Raw genomic sequence first — 19931 nt, 5'->3', positions numbered from 1 at the left:
AGCAAAGATCCTCACCGGCCATGAGCCCACGACCTCCACGCCATAAGCTGTCCCTACGGCTGCTGGGTGCGTACCTTCCCTCTCTCTCAGATCTGTAGAATGAAAGAGAATTCTCTAAGTTCAGGGCGTGTTTAGTTGGTGCACGAAAAAATTTTGGATGTCACGTCAGATGTTTAATGGGATGTCGAAAGGGGTTTTCGGATACTAATAAAAAAATTAATTACATAACTCGCCTGGAAACCGCGAAACGAATTTATTAAGCCTAATTAATATATCATTAGCACATTGTGGGTTACTGTATCAATTATGGCTAATCATGGACTAATTAGGCTCAAAAAATTCGTATCGCAAAATACATGCAAACTGTGTAATTAGTTATTTTTTTATCTATATTTAATGCTCCATGCATGTGTCCAAAGATTCGACGTGATGGAGCGAAAAGTTTTTAGGTGAAGTTCATATTGTTGCAGAAATTGTCAACTGAGAAACTATAGCTAACGTTGAGACCCAGCTTCTGTGATTTTTTTTTTAATTTTTTGAGCCTGGTATATCATGTGTTGTGCAGTCTACTCTGTTGCAGAGGTACATTCAGTTTGAGTTCGTGGGCCTATTCAGAGACTTATAGACTTCTATGAATTTTAACACTCAAGATACATGGGCAATTGTTTATTGAATTTCAATTCATTCAAGAGGAATAAATCAATAAAAAATCACTACTATTATCAAATACCAACGAGATTATTTACATCTCAAAATTTCTTAATTGAAAGAATTATTTTTTAATCTAGCATTATCGCTGATAGCTCAATTCACTTAAATTAGTTATTGGTTAGTCTTCATTAAACTCATGTAATACCTTCTATTTTCTTATCCTTGATTACCTGATAATATTTGAAATATCCTTATGTTATGGTAATAAGCATGTTTTGGAATCGTTTTCGCATAACATAACCTACGACCGTATCTGTATGCTTATGATTTGGAATAATTTGCTGAAATAAGGAAGATGTGTTACTGTACCATGGGCATGCGAAACACTCAGACTCAGTTTTCTTTACAGTCAAAGTGAACTCTTAGTTAACCTTTTGTTTTTCTAAGAAATCATTTATTCATTGTTTAGGATTATGACAATGTTATTCAGTAATGGCTGAACTGGAACTGCCTTTTCTCTCATAGTTACATCTGCATTAAAAACCGTGTGGTTAGTATTAAATAATAAAATACAGGTGAAGTAACTATGTCATAATAAAACGTTACCAAGTCTAATTTAGAATTTTCAGGATTATTTGATGTGATTAATCCCCAAAATAGCAGCCAAGATCTATGGGCAATAAAAAGGGTTTTACCATAATATGTTTTCCATAACTGACTGAACCGAGTTATTTAGGCAATTAGGCATCCCAAATTTGTCATTTATGCATTCTGAATCTTTCATGAAATTCATATTATTTTTTGCGTCCCATATCCAGCCGGATATAATTAAGTGTGCCTAAATGTGACTGAAATCTTGTATATTCTTATTGAACATACAGCTATCATGCATGCTTTTGCGTTTGGTTTCACCTGGGCACACCCTTCACAAAGCAGGAGGTGTTTATACTCATGATATCTGATTCAACTATTCTGAAACTAGCTACTCCTATGTTGAACCGTTGCTTTTACGTTTTTTGTGTTGCTTACTGTATCTTCATCTTCATATCAGCCCACAGATAACCTGAAGAAAAGTGAAGAAGTAAGTTTCAAGGTTTAGATATGTGGAATGCAGCATTATTTGGATTCCTTGCATTCTGGTAATTCAAACCATCATTCCAATTTGTGCAAACGCTAGATTTGGTACTACTACAATAGAGAGACCATTGGATGGGACCAGGATCTGGTGCAGTGGCTACTACTGCAAGATAAGCAGTAGCAGCATCTCAGCCCTTCAAGGAACCATCAATGGCTAGGATGAAAGCCACTTTTCTCTCTCATTTTTTTTTTCTCCCCCATGTGCTATCTGTCTCTGTTTTTGGAGGGAAAGAGCAGTCAGCACACAAGAGTTGGCGCTGTTTTTGTGAGTCACCAACAATGCCAAACTCAAGTATGAAAATTACAATAATATACTACTACGGAACATATATGTTGAAAAATACAAAAAAGTATACCTCAAACAACTAAATCTCAAAATATATATAAGATTAAAGAGCCAAAATCACTCCATTTCTTTCATTCGATTTGACCCGACCGTTCAGTCCGCTCGCTCGCGCCCAGCTCAACTCACATTTGCTAATAGTACGATGCCGTCGCGTTCTTTCGAGAAGCTGGTGGCATGTTCTTCCGATGCACGGACACATTTGCTAATAATACGAAGTCATCTACTGGTAGAACAATTTTTCGAAAATTGTTCCGCCGAAAAACTAAAAGGTAAAATCAAATGGGGAAAATAATTTAATTTTCTCTTAAGCATATATGTTTAGAACTTATTTGCATGGATCAAAAATAATTTTGAAATTTAGTGGTTCCATGTATATTTTTGTATTTTTCAACATATATGCTCCTCAGTGGTATATTTTTATAATTTTCACACTTGAGTTTGGCACTGTTGGTGACTCACAAAATAGCGCCAACTCTTCTGTGCTGACTTCTTTCCCTCCAAAAAAGAGAGACCGATACGTGACTCACAAAATAGCGCCAACTGACTTCTTTCCCTCCAAAAAAGAGAGACCGATAGCACCTGGATGAGAAAAAAATATGAGAGAGAAAAGGGGTTTTCATCCTAGCCATGGATGGTTGCTTGGAGGGCTGAGATGCTGCTACTACTTGGAGGGCTGTAGTATCTTTTTCATTCCCCTAAAGGTTGTGATTTCTGCCATGATTTTTTAATTTTCAGCTTTATCAGACCACTTTTGAGGGAACGAGCTGCCACTCTACTATAATACTAGATTTCATTTGATTGGTATGTTAGCTCTCATTTGATTGGCAGATCATAACAGATAGTCAGATATATCTTCACCTTATCTGTTGTGGACGCTTTCGTAGGCAAGGTCTATAAGGGCCGCAACATTGTTCCTGCTGTTAAAGTAGCTACATCTTAAATATGCACCCAGTTTGGGATCTTGACTGATTAAAACATAGACCTAATCTATAACCGAGTGATCCAATCTGACGAGTTACGAGAAGCGAATCGAGATGATAGTACATGTCCAATATCAGCATGATACACTAGTGGTCAACACCATGAAAAGCGCGGCTTCCCAGTATTTGACCTCGAGCGCATCTTTGTCGTGCTTGGTGTCTCTCTGGCCGTCGTCTTGCTGAACCCCTCCTCAATTGTCAATAGGTTCATATAGTCTAGGCAAAAGTGGCTTTGGATTAGGCCTAGCTTCCATTTGTTGCAACGAATGAGCTGTGAATCAAGAATACAGTGATAATCATAATGTCGGGCCAGGCCTTGAGATCTTGCAAGTATATGTTGCCTCTTACAGAAGGATGGCAAAATAGATCAGCCAGAGAAGAAGCTATAGTGGCAAACATTTAACAATATAAGTCCAGGTCAACCAATGCAATTGAATAACCTTTCTTAAATACAAGCTTACAGTTTTGGACAAATGTTCCATAACTGAAAAAAACTGTATTTTCTTATGTTTTATATTTTAGAATGGGAGCTTGAATTGTGAATAACATTTATTTTACATCAAAAAAAAATTTGCTGCACATTGGTACCCTAGGGTCAGAACTCAACTTAAAGCAAAAGGTTGAGAGGTCATCACTGATAAGCTATGTTCTGTTCTGCTTTTGGTGCTAACTTTTATCATAAAAATCATGGATTTAACAATAAATTGCACGATGGTGCGAAATAGCACACTGCATAAAGATTATATTATAATTACCAAAGTAGATAAACAGAGCAAGATGAAGGATTAGATTTTGCAAAGCAATTCCACTGGTTTTCTAGAATTACCCACTTGACAATCAAGGGTTAAAATGGCACATACACTCTGTACAATGGTGGAATTGCCATACTCATATTGGGATTACTTATGATTCTGCTGGCACTACTATATGACATTTTGCTGTTGTACAGTCAGAAATTTAGACTACCACTAAGCCAGTGAATGAGAAATTAGGAAGACAGAAAAAGAACATTCCAGCCTCCTAGTACCTGTACCTTCATTGGCTTCTTGGAGGCACCTATAAATTCTATTATATTTTTTTTCGCGATCGTGCTTTAGCACGTTTTTCATTAAGGAGAAGAGAGTTTGTTACAAGCCTACGGCTACGGTAATCCAAGGTTACCGAAGCAGCACACGAACACTTATACAAGCGCTAGCACTTATGCGATTACATGATAGCCACCTATAAATTCTATTATATACAGAAACATATGTAGGTGAAACCGTGAAAGTCAATGGAAATTTTGTGATTTACTTTTGTCGTCGTTTTTAGCAGGGTAGTGTAGGAAGTCAGGTTAGGGGGTAATTATACATACAAAGAACTGATTTGTTTAATGTACAGCAAGCAGGTGCATAACGAATTGCCTGATGCTCTGACATTTCAGTTTGAATAGTAGGGTCCTAAGAACTTAACTGAATATATGAATGGTATAGTAACCAACAATGCTTTTTAACACATGATGACATGTAAAGCACAAAGGGCATTAGTACCGCAAAAATGAGAAAACGAATTTTTTGAATTTGCATATGGAAACTAATCTGCACCTGGTTTCTAGCCATTTAAATTGTACAACAAAACTGAACTGGTGAAGGGATATTTAGCTCACTGATCTAACTGATATAACTAAATAGCTAAGCTGTTTACTTATCTGTTAATGGAAATGCAGATCAAGGAACTATAAAAGGTTTGGGAAAATAGATTATTGCAGGACTCTTGCGGTAGAGAAGTGCAGCTGTTTCGTGTATTGCTTCAAAGATCAGTAATATGAAATCTTGTTTTATAGCATTGATCAGACCATTAACGGTAGGAACCACAAAATGTAAACACATGGCTGGGTTTGTACCACGCCTATCAACGGCAGTTCGCGGATGGCAGGGGATGGTGCCAGTGCCAGCCGCTCTCGTGCACACTGCCTGCTTGACGAAATGCCATTTGTGGGATTGGCCACGCTGCCATCTCACCATGTCCCAGGCAAGCACACCTATGGTCCTTCACCTGATAAATATGGACAAGCGACGAGGACGAATAGAGCATTGACGCCAACTACCAGCCTGTTCGCTTGAGATTATCAGCCAAATCAGCCAGCTATTCAGCAGTGTTTTTCTCTTACAAAAACCAGCCAGCAGTACTTTCAGCCAGCCAGATTTCAGCCAAGCGAACAGGCTGTATACGTCTTGTTCGACCTTGAGACCTTCCCTAGCCGGTGGCGGACAAGTGGACAATGACGATCCCTCTGAACAAGCATCTCTATAAGACTATAACACAGGTATGCAAACAGCTGAAGGAAAGAAATGCATCAGAGTTGCCAGCTCAAACACTTCCGTTACTTCAATTCCAACATGCATATAACAATAAACTTCCTTGATCATATTCTTGCCTAATTTACATGATATTGATTTGAGAAGTGCAAAATCAAAATGCTGGAATGAATGATTAATTTTTAGGCCAATCATACACCGAGGAGCTCATTGATAAAATCTGTTTTAAATTCAAGATACTTTGCATATGTCAGTTTGTAAATTTCTTCAACATCAATGTGTTATTCACTAAAGATTGTATCTTTGGCTCACTGTATCCAGCGGGTAAAGTATTACATTGTTCAGCAGCAGCAGCAGCGGAGATACACGAGTACTAGTATATTAAGTAGTACGTAGATAGTAGGGCGAGTCAGACCGGACGCAGCGGCATGCATGCAAGACGCTCGGTCAATCTAAAGCAGCCGGAAATAAACCGCGCCTGGCTGCCATCCCTGCGGGATGACGCCGGTCATGGAGACTACCTTCGTGGGGGCCTTTGGGTCACTTAGCGATGAGGTGTAGACCATCATCGACATTGGAGGCGAGACGGTTGAAGAAAGATTGTAGCGGCCCACGTACTTCCACGTGGCACCGTGGCTGTGGGTCATCGTACTAAAAATCCTGTTCCCAGCGTTCGCGAGTAGCACTCGCATCTCCTTCCAGGAAGCCCACCCCTCGGTGTAGAGCAGGGTGACTGAGAAGTTGTCCTTGGTGGCGCTCGGGTCCACCTTGAAAAACGGGAACTTGGCGTTTGGGGGGAGGTTCGACGGTGGGGTGTAGTGGCAATCCTCCCTGTAATGCAACTGTACAGTGAGTATGTTATATTAATTAATGCATGTCCATATAATTCGATCATAGTACAATGCGAGCTATATATATATATATATATATATATATATATATATATATATATATATATATATATATATATATATATATATATCGCTTTAATTTGGAACTTGCAAGTTTGACTGGCAGACAACTGAATGAAAAATAACAATGCGAGCTATATAGCCTATGAGTAGTACAAGTAACTAGTGCTTCTGATACATGGAAATGATATAAAGAGTGCGAGATCGACTGAATCCTTCTTCTTCTTCATTTTTATTTTAGTTGTTACTGGAAGAATAAGGAACGTGCAAATTGAACTCTCATTCCTAGCTTGATAGCTAGCTAGGGACCGGGCGGGCGGATTCTGACAAATTAAGCACTGCGTACGTACGTACAAACAGGCGGATCATCATTCATGCATGGAAAGTGCATTCAACTTCTCAACATTAAACGGCTAGCTAGCGTGGTGTTTTACAGTACTACTCAGTAGTAATGTGCCGACAACTATAGCGAAACACCCACACGGCAACACAAGATATGACTACCCCAAATGGTTGCTTGCATTGGGTGACCGTCTTATTACTGATCAGTACAGGTCATGGAGTTACTACTTAAGAATCTCATCGTATCGTGGAGACGAAAGCTACTCAAGGAGACAAATAATACTAAAAATCCTGAAAAGGATAAGCACCTATTTATTATACGCCCGCAGAAACAATTAACTCGATGGTGTTGAATCAACTACTGAAGAAACTGACCATCAGCGCGCAGTTGGTTATTCAGTCGGAGCTAGGGGAGTGAATTGAATTGAATTGAAGAAGCATGCAGGAGGGTAGCCAGATCAGAGAGACACGTACGCCTCGAATTCCACCGTGACATTCCCGGCGGCACGGAGTTCGGCGGCGCGCCCGAGCTTCGCCATCGCTCCGAAGGCGTGGCCGGCCATGTCGAAATGCTGGTTGTTCGGCTCCGCGCACAGCGCGCTGCGGCAGGAGTCGGTCACGGTGACTCTGACGCCCATCGACCAGCACGCGGGGTGGCCGGTGCACCTGACCTGCTACATGATATGTATGCATTAATGCATGCATTAGTACGTACACTAGTATATGTCATTAATTACACAAGACAGCTGGTGTAGCTAGTAGTGTGTATATATATGCATGTAGTATTACTGCACCTGGTAGCACATTCCACACTCGTCGTCGTTTCCGAAGCCGGTGACCAGGGCCGAGAAGGGTGGCACCGTGATGGTGTCGCCGAATCCACAACCCCCGTCTGTGATTCACAGATCAAATTAATCAGCGACCAAAAGATATACTATAGTGCGATGCAAAAATCAATCAGATCAGGTGGTACTAGTGCACGCACTCTCGTTCCCGGCGCCGTCCGGCGCCCCAACCCAGCTGGCGGTGCCAGTCCTCTCCAGCTGGGCACTAGCACCGGAGACCAGGAAAATGAAGAAGAGCACGGCGAGCGGGAGCCCTCCGCCGCGGGTGAGCTGGGTGGTCGCCATGACGGCAGGAGCAGGAGCAGGACGCGATGGGTGCTGATGAGAAGACAGCGGCGTCCCGGCGCGGCCGTATATATAGCCCGCCGGCCGGGAGGGAATTCCACAGGACGCTTTGATCTGGATCTAGAGTTTAATACTGTATGTGACTTTCATTCATTCTAATAGCCAAAGAACGTGACAAAGTGCATGTGCACGGTAGTGTCATATCGGGGGCTGGCTTGCATGCATACGCATCCACTAGACGACGACGACGTCGTTGGCCGCAACTGATCCCAACTTCCGCCCCACAAAAGGCATAGCGAAACAGAAGCCTTGACTTACAACTTGTTTTGGTAAGCTGTGGCGGTTATTTAAACAGCTTCTAGTAGAGCTGGCAAAATTGTTGTTTTTCTTTCTTTCTTTCTTTTCCTTTTTTTCCCTCGATTCTTGCCGGTAGCATATTGCGAATTGCAAATGCTGTTGCTCTGTGAAACCTATCGATTAGTATAGTTCTTGTTCTGGGTAACATTTGGATAATCTTGGTTCAAAGTTCTTGGCAACATTTGGATAATCTTGGTTCAAAGCTCTTGGCAACATTTGGATCATCTTGGTTCAAAGTTCTTGGTAACATTTGGATCATCTTGGTTCAAAGCCACGTGGGCTGGGATGTTGATCTTTGAAACCCATAGTAACATTTGAAGCCACGTGGGCTGGGATGTTGATCTTTGAAACCCATAGTTGTTAGAATGATCTCCTAACCACAGAAGGCCCAACGGCCTTCTTGGGCCTTGAACTCGCGCCCTGATCGGGGGCGCCCAACCCTACATGGTTGGTGTGCCCCCGTCACCCTGCGCTATAAAGAAAGGTGAGGGCCGGCGGTTCAAACCACGAGGTTGCCCTGAGCCGAGCTCGCCACCGAAACCCTAAACCCGATCTAAGTGAGGGGCGCAGCCAGTGACGAGAAGCGCCACCGCCACGCCGCCTTCGTCTTCCTCGATCGTCGCTGCCCGTGCGTAGCCTCCATCAACGTTCGTGATGGCGGCCACCGGCTCCAACTCCAACGCTCTCGCTCCTCCCTCGGATGGTCTGTACACTTCGTCTCACTGTTTTTCTCTCCTTGCTCTTCCTCTCTGTTTCTCTCTACTAGAACTTATTCTAGGACACCATGTTCATTACGGAAAGACCAAGTTTGTACCCCTAGATCCACAGCTAGATGATCCTACACGGCCATCAATAGTAACATTTGGATAATCTTGGTTCAAAGCCACATTGGGTATAACATTTGGTTCAAAGCTTCTTTTCATCGATTGCGTCTCTGGTTCAAAGCTTCTTTTCCTAAATACATCTCTTGTTCGAGAGCTGTGATGTGAGTATGTAATAACTCAGCCTGGCAGCTTGTTTCACAATTCACGTCATCAGATGCCGTCCGTGTGTTTCACAATTCAGATGCAGTCACTACTACAGAATGGACTTGTTGTCCCGGACGGTAACGGCCTTTAGTCCCGGTTACCGCGCCAGGGACAACGATCCCGGGACTAAAGGTGGAACCTTCAGTCCCGGGTCATCTAGCCGGGACTAAAGAGGGACCTTTAGTCCCGGTTGGTGTTACCAACCGGGACTAAAGGCCCTCCAGCCGAGCAAACCTGGCGCACCCTTTAGTCCCGGTTGGTAACCCCAACCGGGACTAAAGGTTCCTTTTCTTTTTCTTTTTTTTGTTTAATTTGTTTTCAGTTCAGTTACACATATTTGTTTAATATATAATATGTTTTTATGTACGTATTCTACGCTGCTAATATAAATACACGCACCCATATAATTACATCTAATTCTCATCTTGAGCATTATTATATTCGAATAAAGTATGAAACTATATATATTATAGATATATATGTATATATACAACGCTTTCATAATCTTGTTCTCGAAAATAACGATATCAATAAACATTTAATTTACATCATTAGTTCCTTAGATCAAAGTAGAACTCGCCGTTGGGATTTAGCACTTTTTCTAAAAGATATCCTGCTATTGACTCTTGAACTGCTTTCAGATGGTCTTTTTGCATGACTCTTCGTTTCAACCATTCAGTCTTGCATTTGAAATAAAAGAAAAAGTATTAATACATATATATATATATATATTCATTTAAAAATAAATAAAAAATTGATATATACGTACTCTGAGGACATCTTCAGGAGTTCTTCTTATGTATGCAGTGATAAATTCACAAATGTAGTATCCACACAAGTTATTACCTGGTTCCTGCCGCAAACACCACTGTACGAGAAAAAGATTATTCTCATCATCTCACACGTAAATTGAAGTACGATATAGTAATTAAACACGTGGGAAAGTATATATAGTACTACTTACTGGTATTTCAACTACATTAAGTGGTGCCTTGCAATCCTTGCGGTGTTGCCGAATAAACTCTTTCCAAACCCTGTGTGACCAATAAAGTACGAACGTTAATAAATTATGGCAAAGTCTATTCAATAATAGTTGTGCGCGAGAGATCAAAATTACCCCTGGATAATGTCTATCATATCTTGGTATAGTGCTCGCTCTTTTCTCAATGAGTCCAAGATTACTAACTGACTTGAGTTTAACTCAATGACAATGAGTATCCAGTGAAACCTGCATTGGTTTATACACACACGTACATGCATATAAGTTGTATTGATATTACATAAAATGTGTAGACTACATTATTATTAACACTTACTTAAAGTTGTACGGGAAAAGTATTGTTGTCTTGTCGTGCTGCTTCACGAAGAACTTCATGATATTCGTCTGTGCTTCATATACCCAGTGGTCCTTGACAATAATATCGGTTTTGAATACGATATAAGGATCAATGAAGCTAATACTGGTGTCTTGTATTCTTTGGAGCTCTGACATTTGGAATCTATATATAAATATAAGTTACATGTGAGGATAATTATATACACGTACGCATGGAAGTGAGTTTATTAAATAAAAGTAAGAATCACTTACAAACAAAAGGAGCTAATGATTGATTTGTCCAGAGCGTCCAAGTGGAATAGTTGATGCAATTCTTTGAAACTAATATGTAAGATGTCATCTCCATGGAAGTAATGATGGTCTCTAAATCTGACAAAGATCCACTGCTCACCCCTGTCATACGCCTGCATATACCACTTGTTGAGCAAGTATATTTGCGTACCCAATTCATTCAGAGCCACAGAGTTGTACAGACTTTTGCCAAATTTATAAGTCTTCCAGGTATCAACTTCTAGGTTCTGGATTAGAGCTTTGCCCGTCACTTGATCCAAGGTTAAACTAGTTTGTTCAAAAAAATCATTAAGGTCTTGAACCGACACTTCTCTAGAGTTGTCTGGTCGATAGACTTCTATGTTGGAACCATATTGATTAGCAACAACAAGATTTTGCATTGGTTGCTTCTGTTATCTGAGCTGTGGGACATCCTTCCTTGATAATCTTTTCCTTTTCTTATGTGCATCATGTGACTTTAGGAGGGAGCGGTCATAGTCTGATAGTGACGGTGGCTTATGAACTTCAAGCATCTTTTTCTTGTGAGCTTCGACCTTCTGCCTCAGCTGATCTCGTGGTATGTAAAAGTATGACTTCTCCTTAAGCTTTGCTTGTCTTTGCTTTTGGATATCTATAAAAAAATCTTTCACTTTTTTGCCTTCTTCAGCTGCTATTTGCTCATCAATCTTTTCGGGAAGTATTTCTTGAGAAATAACTCTTTTTTGGGGTATTCTTTACCGCCGGGACCTTAGACGTCTTTGTAGTGCGTCGCTATGGAGGTGGTGGGGGCGGTGTTGGAGACCGGCGTGGAGGCGATGAGGCCGGTGTTGGAGTCCGGCGTGGAGGCGTTGGAGATCGTTGTGGAGGCGGTGGGGCCGGTGTAGGAGTTGGAGATCGTTGTGGAGGCGATGGGGCCGGTGTAGGAGTTGGAGATCACCGTGGGGATGAAGTCGTCTCGCCCCCCGCGATGTTGTGATGAGATGGGGAATGAATGATTGGGCTAGGCTAGGGGGAGTCCCTGCTACAAAAACAAGTTGTGGTCAATTATTTTTGAAGCCAATATAAAATTAATGGAAAAATAATATTTCATTCACTATCATTCGTACCTAGGGTGAGGTAGGGGAAGCGGTGGCGCCCCAGGAATGATGATGAAGCATTTATGCCATTGAATAAATGTCTTCTCTGCTTCTCCTAGTGTCTTCTCCTCATCACCGCCTTCAATGTCAAGAGGAACATTGCTGTAACCTTTGAGCACTCTATCGACCGAGACGCTACCATATCTAGGTTGAATAACTGACCCATGGATTCTTGGTGTCTTCGTTCGGTCTATTGGAGATACAACCCCGACAGCCACCATGATTGATGTATTATTACCATCTGGAATGTGCAGCTCACATGTTGTTAGAGGCTCGGTAATGTCATCAACAGGGAAGCGCAACCCATCATCACCTTGAATAACTGGCAGCTCCGTGGAAGCACAACTGCTTTTCATCTGACCAACGTGGCTAATGGTGACTCCCGGCGTCAATTGCATTTGACTCATTGCTAGCTGCACTTGCCTCTTGATCTCCTCCTGCATTCTTGCCTCAAGAGATTTTTCTCGTTCACGTGATTCAAGCAATGATTGTCGTGACTCATTAACAAATTGCTCCAATATACAGATTCGGTCTACCTCTTCATCCTTCTTTCTCTGGCAGCTTCTGTAGGTATCCCTGTCTGCTAGGAATGCTTGTAGCCACAGAACCGCCCCATAGCCTCTTGTTCGACCACCGTGTTCGGGATTCTCTAGGGCATATGTCAATTCATCCTTTTCTCTATTGGGCTTGAAAACACCACTATCAGCTTCTTCCCTAGCACGAGCTAGTCTCTATGTTGCTCTCTTAATTTTTTGGCCAAAAATTAGCTTGCCAGTATCTAGGTCTAGGCTTCCCCCATGAGCGTAGAACCAATTCTTCGCGCGTTGAGGCCAGTTCTTCTCTATTGTTTTAGGTATGATTCCCTTGGTAGTAATCTCTGCTTCTAGGTTCTGTCACTTGGGAATAGCACTCCTATAACCACCTGATCCCATGCGATGATGGTATTGCTTCTGTCGGGCATTCTGCTGATTCCTCATCACACGTTCCTCACTCTCTTGAGATGTCTTGTATTGTACGAAGTTATCCTAATGGGACTCCAACTTGACAAACGCCTTAGCATTGAAATTCGGTGTTTCATTCTTCAAGATAAACTTTTTATACAATGTCTTCTTCCAACTCTAGAACAATGTTGCCATCTTCTTCATTGTCCAATCCCTCACTAGCTCCTTCAAAGCATCATCTGCTTGTAATGTGAAATGCTAAGTGATATCTCTCCAAGCTAGGTTCTTATCACGATCAGATACAAAACTAACATTAGGAGCGGATATCTTCTGCTTCCATTCACGAGCACTAACTGGGATCCTATCCCTTACAATGAACCCACATTGATTGACATATGTCTGAGCATGTGGTCCCAATCGTTTACCGGTGTCGGTGTCGAATTCTGATATTATGAAACAGCCCTCTAATGGCTTTTTTGGCCCTCGGACTTTCCTACTCTTGCCGGTGGTTGATGTAGATCCAGAGACTGGCTACATGAGTAGAAACACAACGATTAACAATAAATATACGTACGCATGCATCTATAAGAGATGATAGATAATCGAATATACCTCGCCAGTATTTTCTTGCGCGACAATTTGTTGATCTTCAACCACCAGCATATTCAGGATATCATCATAATCAGCAAAGTACTGACTCGTGTCATCCACATTGGTGCCGGCGTTGATAATATTCGCCATTATGTCATTATTCAAGTTATCATCCGGAGCAGCTATTTGTATCTTCAAGATAACACATAGATAGAATTACTATGGCACATAACATAAGTACATGTGAAAACACATATAGAATTACTAAATCCAATTAAATATAATAACACATAATATTTCATAAGGATAAACAATAATAAGGTATAGGCTTTGGAATCGAATAAAAAACACTTTCGATCTAAAAAACATGGAAATAAGTACATGTATATATACATATAGAATGATATAATTTTCTCTCTCTCTCAACACATAGAATAAGTGCATATATATATATATATATATATATATATATATATATATATATATATATATATATATCTAGATATGCATATGATAACACATAGAATGTCTCTCTAGATATAATTTTCTCTCTCTCTCAACACATGGAAATAATTAAGTACATGTATATATACACATAGAAATAATTAAGTACATATATATATATACATATAGAATCTCTAGATAGAATTAATTACTAAATCTAATTAAACCTAACATATATACATAGATAGAATTTTACTAAATCAAAATTAAATCTAACACATATAGAGAGAGAGAGATAGAATAATAATTACTAAATATATCAAAAACTATAATAAAAACTATATAAATAAAGTACTAATTAAATTTTAATACATTTAAATCTAATTAACATATATCAAAAACTATCTAAAAACTAAGAATAAACTACTAATTAAATTTTAAAATATTTAAATCTAACATATATATCAAACACTACCTAAAAAACTATCTAAAAAGTATCTAAAAACTATCTAAAACAGGCTATGGATGTATGGCCATGCATGCATGGCGGCTGGGCGTGCTGGTCGGCCACACGGGGCCGAGCAGAGCCGCGCGAGGACGACGTACGACAGAGACTCGACGGCCGTCGGGCGGGGCTCGACAACGACGGCGGCGCGGGCGCGGCAGAGACGACGATCGAGGCCGGGCGGGGGTAGACGACGACGGCGGCGCGCGCGGGTGCGGCAGAGACGACGAGATCGATTATAGATCAAAAATTAGAAGATGAACCGGTCGATATATATAGGCCAGGACCCTTTAGTCCCGGCTGGTAACACCAATCGGGACTAAAGATCCTTTAGTCCCGGCTGGTAAGCCGAACAGGGACTAAAGGTCCAACCCTTTAGTCTCGGCTCGGCTTACCAGCCGGGACTAAAGGATCTTTAGTCCCGGTTGGTGTTACCAGCCGGGACTAAAGGTATTTTTGGGCGGGCAACTCCGCCCACCCTTTAGTCCCGGTTTCTGGCCTGGGCCGGGACTGAAGGCCTGAAATTTTTATAGCCCGCCAAAGTGTTATTTTTTCATTAAGGATTGTAGATCTTGATGAGCTGCTCAAATGAGACACTAAATGACCTCAGATGAAAAATATCTGAATACCAAGTTTGATCATCTCAGCAAGATCTACAATTGTTACATAGCTTATTTTCCCATTTGAGAAAGTTTTATCAAACACTAGTCACAAATTTTTTATTTTCATATAGACATTTTAAAACTATGTCACGCGCTTGTGAAATTTAAACTACATTTTATTCAAACTTTCTCAAATGAAAAAATGGCCTATATAAGGATTGTATATCTTGATGAGCTGAACAAACTTGGTATTCAAAATTTTTCAATTGGAGACAATCTAGGGTTCCGAAAACTAGTTTGTAGGCGTCGAAATTTAAAAATCACAAATTTGAACCGTCCAAACTATCTCAAATGGAAAGTTGACCAAAACAACAATTATAGATCTTGATGATTTTAACAAACTTGGTACTCAAAACTTTTCAATTTGAAGTCATTTAGAGTTCAGAATACTAGAGTCAAAGTGTTGTTTTTTCATTTGACCAAATTTGACTTGTCAAACTTGCTCAAATGAGACACTAAATGACCTCAGATGAAAAATCTCTGAATACCAAGTTTGATCATCTCAGCAATATCTACAATTGTTACATAGCTCATTTTCCCATTTGAGAAAGCTTTATCAAACACTAGTCACAAATTCTTGATTCTCATATAGACTTTTTAAAACTATGTCATACACTTGTGAAATTTGAACTACATTTTGTTCAAACTTTCTTAAATGAAAAAATGGCCTATATAAGGATTGTATATCTTGATGAGCTGAACAAACTTGGTATTCAAAACTTTTCAATTAGAGACAATCTAGGGTTCCGAAAACTAGTTTGTAGGCGTCGAAATTTAAAAATCACAAATTCTATCTCAAATGGAAAGTTGACCAAAACAACAATTGTAGATCTTGATGATTTTAACAAACTTGGTACTCAAAACTTTTCAATTTGAAGTCATTTAGAGTTCAGAATACTAGAGTCAAAGTGTTGTTTTTTCATTTGACCAAATTTGACTTGTCAAACTTGCTCAAATGAGACACTAAATGACCTCAGATGAAAAATCTCTGAATACCAAGTTTGATCATCTCAGCAATATCTACAATTGTTACATAGCTCATTTTCCCATTTGAGAAAGCTTTATCAAACACTAGTCACAAATTCTTGATTCTCATATAGACTTTTTAAAACTATGTCATACACTTGTGAAATTTGAACTACATTTTGTTCAAACTTTCTTAAATGAAAAAATGGCCTATATAAGGATTGTATATCTTGATGAGCTGAACAAACTTGGTATTCAAAACTTTTCAATTAGAGACAATCTAGGGTTCCGAAAACTAGTTTGTAGGCGTCGAAATTTAAAAATCACAAATTCTATCTCAAATGGAAAGTTGACCAAAACAACAATTGTAGATCTTGATGATTTTAACAAACTTGGTACTCAAAACTTTTCAATTTGAAGTCATTTAGAGTTCAGAATACTAGAGTTAAAGTGTTGTTTTTTCATTTGACCAAATTTGACTTGGTCAAACTTGCTCAAATGAGACACTAAATGTCCTCAGATGAAAAATCTCTGAATACCAAGTTTGATCATCTAAGCAAGATCTACAATTGTTACATAGCTCATTTTCTCATTTGAGAAAGTTTTATCAAACACTAGTCACAAATTCTTGATTCTCATATAGACTTTCTAAAACTGTCACACACTTGTGAAATTTAAACTACATTTTGTTCAAACTTTCTCAAATGAAAAAATAGCCTATATAAGGATTGTATATCTTGATGAGCTAAACAAACTTGGTATTCAAAACTTTTCAATTGGAGACAATCTAGGATTTGCATCGTTGTATCATGCGGGCACAATAGTGAATTTTTTCTTGACGTATGACCCTTGGTTATGATCTTGTCGTAACCATGGAGTGGCTTCATCATTTAACATGATGTTTGGATCTTTCTTCACTATGAAGGGTGGAATTCGGACATTTCTTTCATAATCTTCTGACATGTCTGACTTGTCTTTAATTCCCACTATATTTATTTTCCCAGAAAGAACTATGTGGCGCTTTGGCTCATTGATCATTGAGTTGATGTCTTCGTTTTTTCCTCTCTTTAATTTTGTAGACATGTCTTTCACATAGAACATCTGACTCACATCGGCAGCAAGGACGAATGGTTCGTCTTTGTACCCAATATTGTTGATTGACCTTTCGACATCTTTTCAAATATATACCGTCAAGGTCATCAAAACAATGTGTGCATGTATTATATCCTTTATTTGTCTGACCTAAAAGATTACTTAAAGCAGGCCAATCATTAATTGTTACGAACAACTTTGCTCGTAGGTCAAAATGTTCTTGTTTGTACTCATCCCAGACACGTACACCTGGTTTGTTCCATAAAACTAGAAGTTCTTCAACTAATGGCTTCAGATAGACATCAATGTCGTTGCTAGGTTGCCTCGGACCTTGGATGAGGATCAGCATCATAATGAACTTCCGCTCATACATAACTATGGAGGAAGATTGTAGATACATAGAGTAACTGGCCAAGTGCTATGACTAGTGCTCTGCTCTCCAAAAGGATTCATACCATCTGTACTTAAGGCAAACCTTAAGTTTCTAGCCTCATTTGCAAACTCTGGAAATTCTCTGTCTATCGCTCTTCACTGGGACCCATCAGCTAGGTGTTTCAGCATATTGTCTACCTTACGGTCTTCTTTATGCCACCGCAACAACTTTGCATGGTCTTTATTTCTGAACAAACGTTTTAAGCGTGGTATTATAGGAGCATACCACATAACCTTGGTAGGGATTTTCTTTCTAGGATGTTGTTCACCCTCGACATCACCAGGATCATCGTGTTTGATCTTATACCGCACTGCTTTACATACCGGGTATTCATCCAAATTCTCGTATTTATTGCCATGGTAGAGGATGCAGTCATTAGGACATGCATGTATCTTCTGGATTTTTAATCCCAAAGGGTAGACAACCTTTTTTTGCTTCGTACGTAGTGGTGGACAATTCATTTGGCTTCGGAAGCATCTTCTTTATGAGGTTCAATAAATTCCTAAATGCCTTGTCGGATATACCATTCTTTGTCTTTCACTGTAGCAATTCCAGTGTTGTACCCAATTTTTTTTGCCCCTCTTCGGCCGTCGGGTATAGCAACTACCTATGATTCTCAAGCATGCGCTCGAACTTAACTTTCTCTTTTTCACTTTCGCATTCTTGTTGTGTATCACGAATGACATCGCCAAGAGCATCACCAAGATCATCTTCTGCCGCTACCTCTTCTTCATCTCTCCCTATTGTAGTATCATCAAAGGCAGCATATTGAGCAATAATGTTATCAATGTCTAAATCTTCTCCTTCACCTTCTTCCATCATGACCCCGTTTTCTCTATGCTTAGTCCAACATATATAGTTTGACATGAAACCTGACTTAAGCAAATGTGAATGAAGACTCATTGAGCTTAAATATTCCTTTAAATTTTTACATATGGCACATGGACAGCACATGAAACCATCCCACTTATTTGCCTCAGCCACACCTAAGAAATAGTGCACACCCTCAATAAAGTCTTGGAAGCGGCAATTGGTATTATACATCCAATGGCGTGACATAATCTGCATTACACGACAAATTATGAAAACCTTGAACATAATTAAGTATTTTATTACACAACATAGATGACACACATGGTTGATTAATTAACTAAGCCTGGCTATAACGTAAGCAATCCCAACTATCATTAAACAAACTAAAACTACAATGCACTTCAGTAACATAATTATTTCGTGATCGTACGCAATTAAAACAGACAAATCATTCTTCTGTTGAATATCAATAAGCTTCTCCTGCTGGCTTACTGCCTCATTATCAGCAGCCGCTACCTCAAGCGCAACCAAATTATGCACGTATGTAGCATAATCTTCCTTACAGTACCAACCATCGCATCCATTGCCCTCCCACTGAAATTAAAGCCAAAAAATATTTAGTAAAAAATATTCAAAAAAAACAGGTCAATTAGCCATAATTATAAAATGCGTAAGAAACTCACATCGCGATCCGGGCACTTGTAGAAAACACGACCCTTGTTGGGTCCCTGTCTCTTGACTCGGTACTCCATCACAATCTTCTGCTTACACCTGCCGCAGATAATGAGAGGAAGTTTTGGCCTCAGTCGTTTCGCAACCGAACGAGAGGCCGAGGATCTGGTACCAATTGTCACCTACTTTCTATACTTATTTTTGCAAACTAGTGTAAATTTCATATTTTCTAAAATGATATATTTAAACAAAACTAGTATGGATTTCACATGTTTCAATAAATAACCATCCGTACTAGTTAACCTTACTTACGTGATTATCTCGGCCAGCATTTCTCCACCGGACGGCACCGTACTTAGCCAAGGAAAAGCTCCGATTCTACGAGAAAGGGAACACGGTCTTCCACGACCGTTGCCGCTCTCCCTCGTAGAATCAAAGCTCCTCCTTGACGTCCGTTACCGCTCGACAGAGAACATGTTGGCCGAGCTGAACACGGTCCGCAAGTTCAACTAGTATGGATTTTTTATAATTTTCTAACTATTTACTAAGTTTTTTATTTCATGGAAAATTTAATTCTAAAAAATAAAAGGCACGATTTCTAAGTAGTTCATTTCATGAAAAAAATAATTCTAAGTGACCTGCTCGATATCGGCGAGCTCGCGGGCGTTTAGGTTGCCGAGGATAGTAACATTTGTAGATGACATTTGTAGGTCTGAAGTTATCAAATATCCATCAAATTATAGCTCAAAAACATGTTTCAATAAATAACCATCCGTACTAGTTGACCTTGCTTACGTGATCATCTCGGCGAGCATTTCTCCACCGGACGGCACCGTACTTGGCCAAGGAAGAGATTCGATTCTACGAGAAAGGGAACACGGTCTTCCACGA

At 39.8% G+C, this 19931-nt stretch overlaps 1 protein-coding gene across 2 annotated transcripts; it reads right to left on the bottom strand.

Moving 5' to 3' along the window:
• Positions 1–5716: 5716 nt before the first annotated feature.
• Positions 5717–7806, bottom strand: LOC136537847 (expansin-B5-like). Of its 2 annotated transcripts, none has more exons than XM_066529820.1 (4): positions 7650–7806; positions 7459–7556; positions 7139–7338; positions 5717–6242 (listed from the first exon to the last, which is right to left on the bottom strand). In XM_066529820.1, the coding sequence occupies exons 1-4, from the start codon at positions 7792–7794 to the stop codon at positions 5864–5866; spliced, it is 822 nt and encodes a 273-aa protein (XP_066385917.1). In that variant the 5' UTR covers positions 7795–7806; the 3' UTR covers positions 5717–5863. The 2 variants fall into 2 exon arrangements, with proteins under 2 accessions (XP_066385917.1, XP_066385918.1); XM_066529821.1 differs by having other exon boundaries at positions 7139–7335.
• Between the last annotated feature and the right edge of the window lie 12125 nt (positions 7807–19931).

This window comes from Miscanthus floridulus, chromosome 2, assembly GCF_019320115.1.
Source record: "Miscanthus floridulus cultivar M001 chromosome 2, ASM1932011v1, whole genome shotgun sequence".
Classification (NCBI taxonomy): domain Eukaryota; kingdom Viridiplantae; phylum Streptophyta; class Magnoliopsida; order Poales; family Poaceae; genus Miscanthus; species Miscanthus floridulus.
This window is presented reverse-complemented; position numbering and strand designations above follow the sequence as displayed.

Coding starts and splice junctions, on each gene's coding strand:
- LOC136537847 (XM_066529820.1), bottom strand. CDS start 7,794: ATGGCGACCACCCAGCTCACCCGCGGCGGAGGGCTCCCGCTCGCCGTG. Junction 7,339..7,458: donor AGTGTGGAATGTGCTACCAG/GTGCAGTAATAC, acceptor CATATCATGTAG/CAGGTCAGGTGCACCGGCCA. Junction 6,243..7,138: donor GTCACGGTGGAATTCGAGGC/GTACGTGTCTCT, acceptor GTTGCATTACAG/GGAGGATTGCCACTACACCC.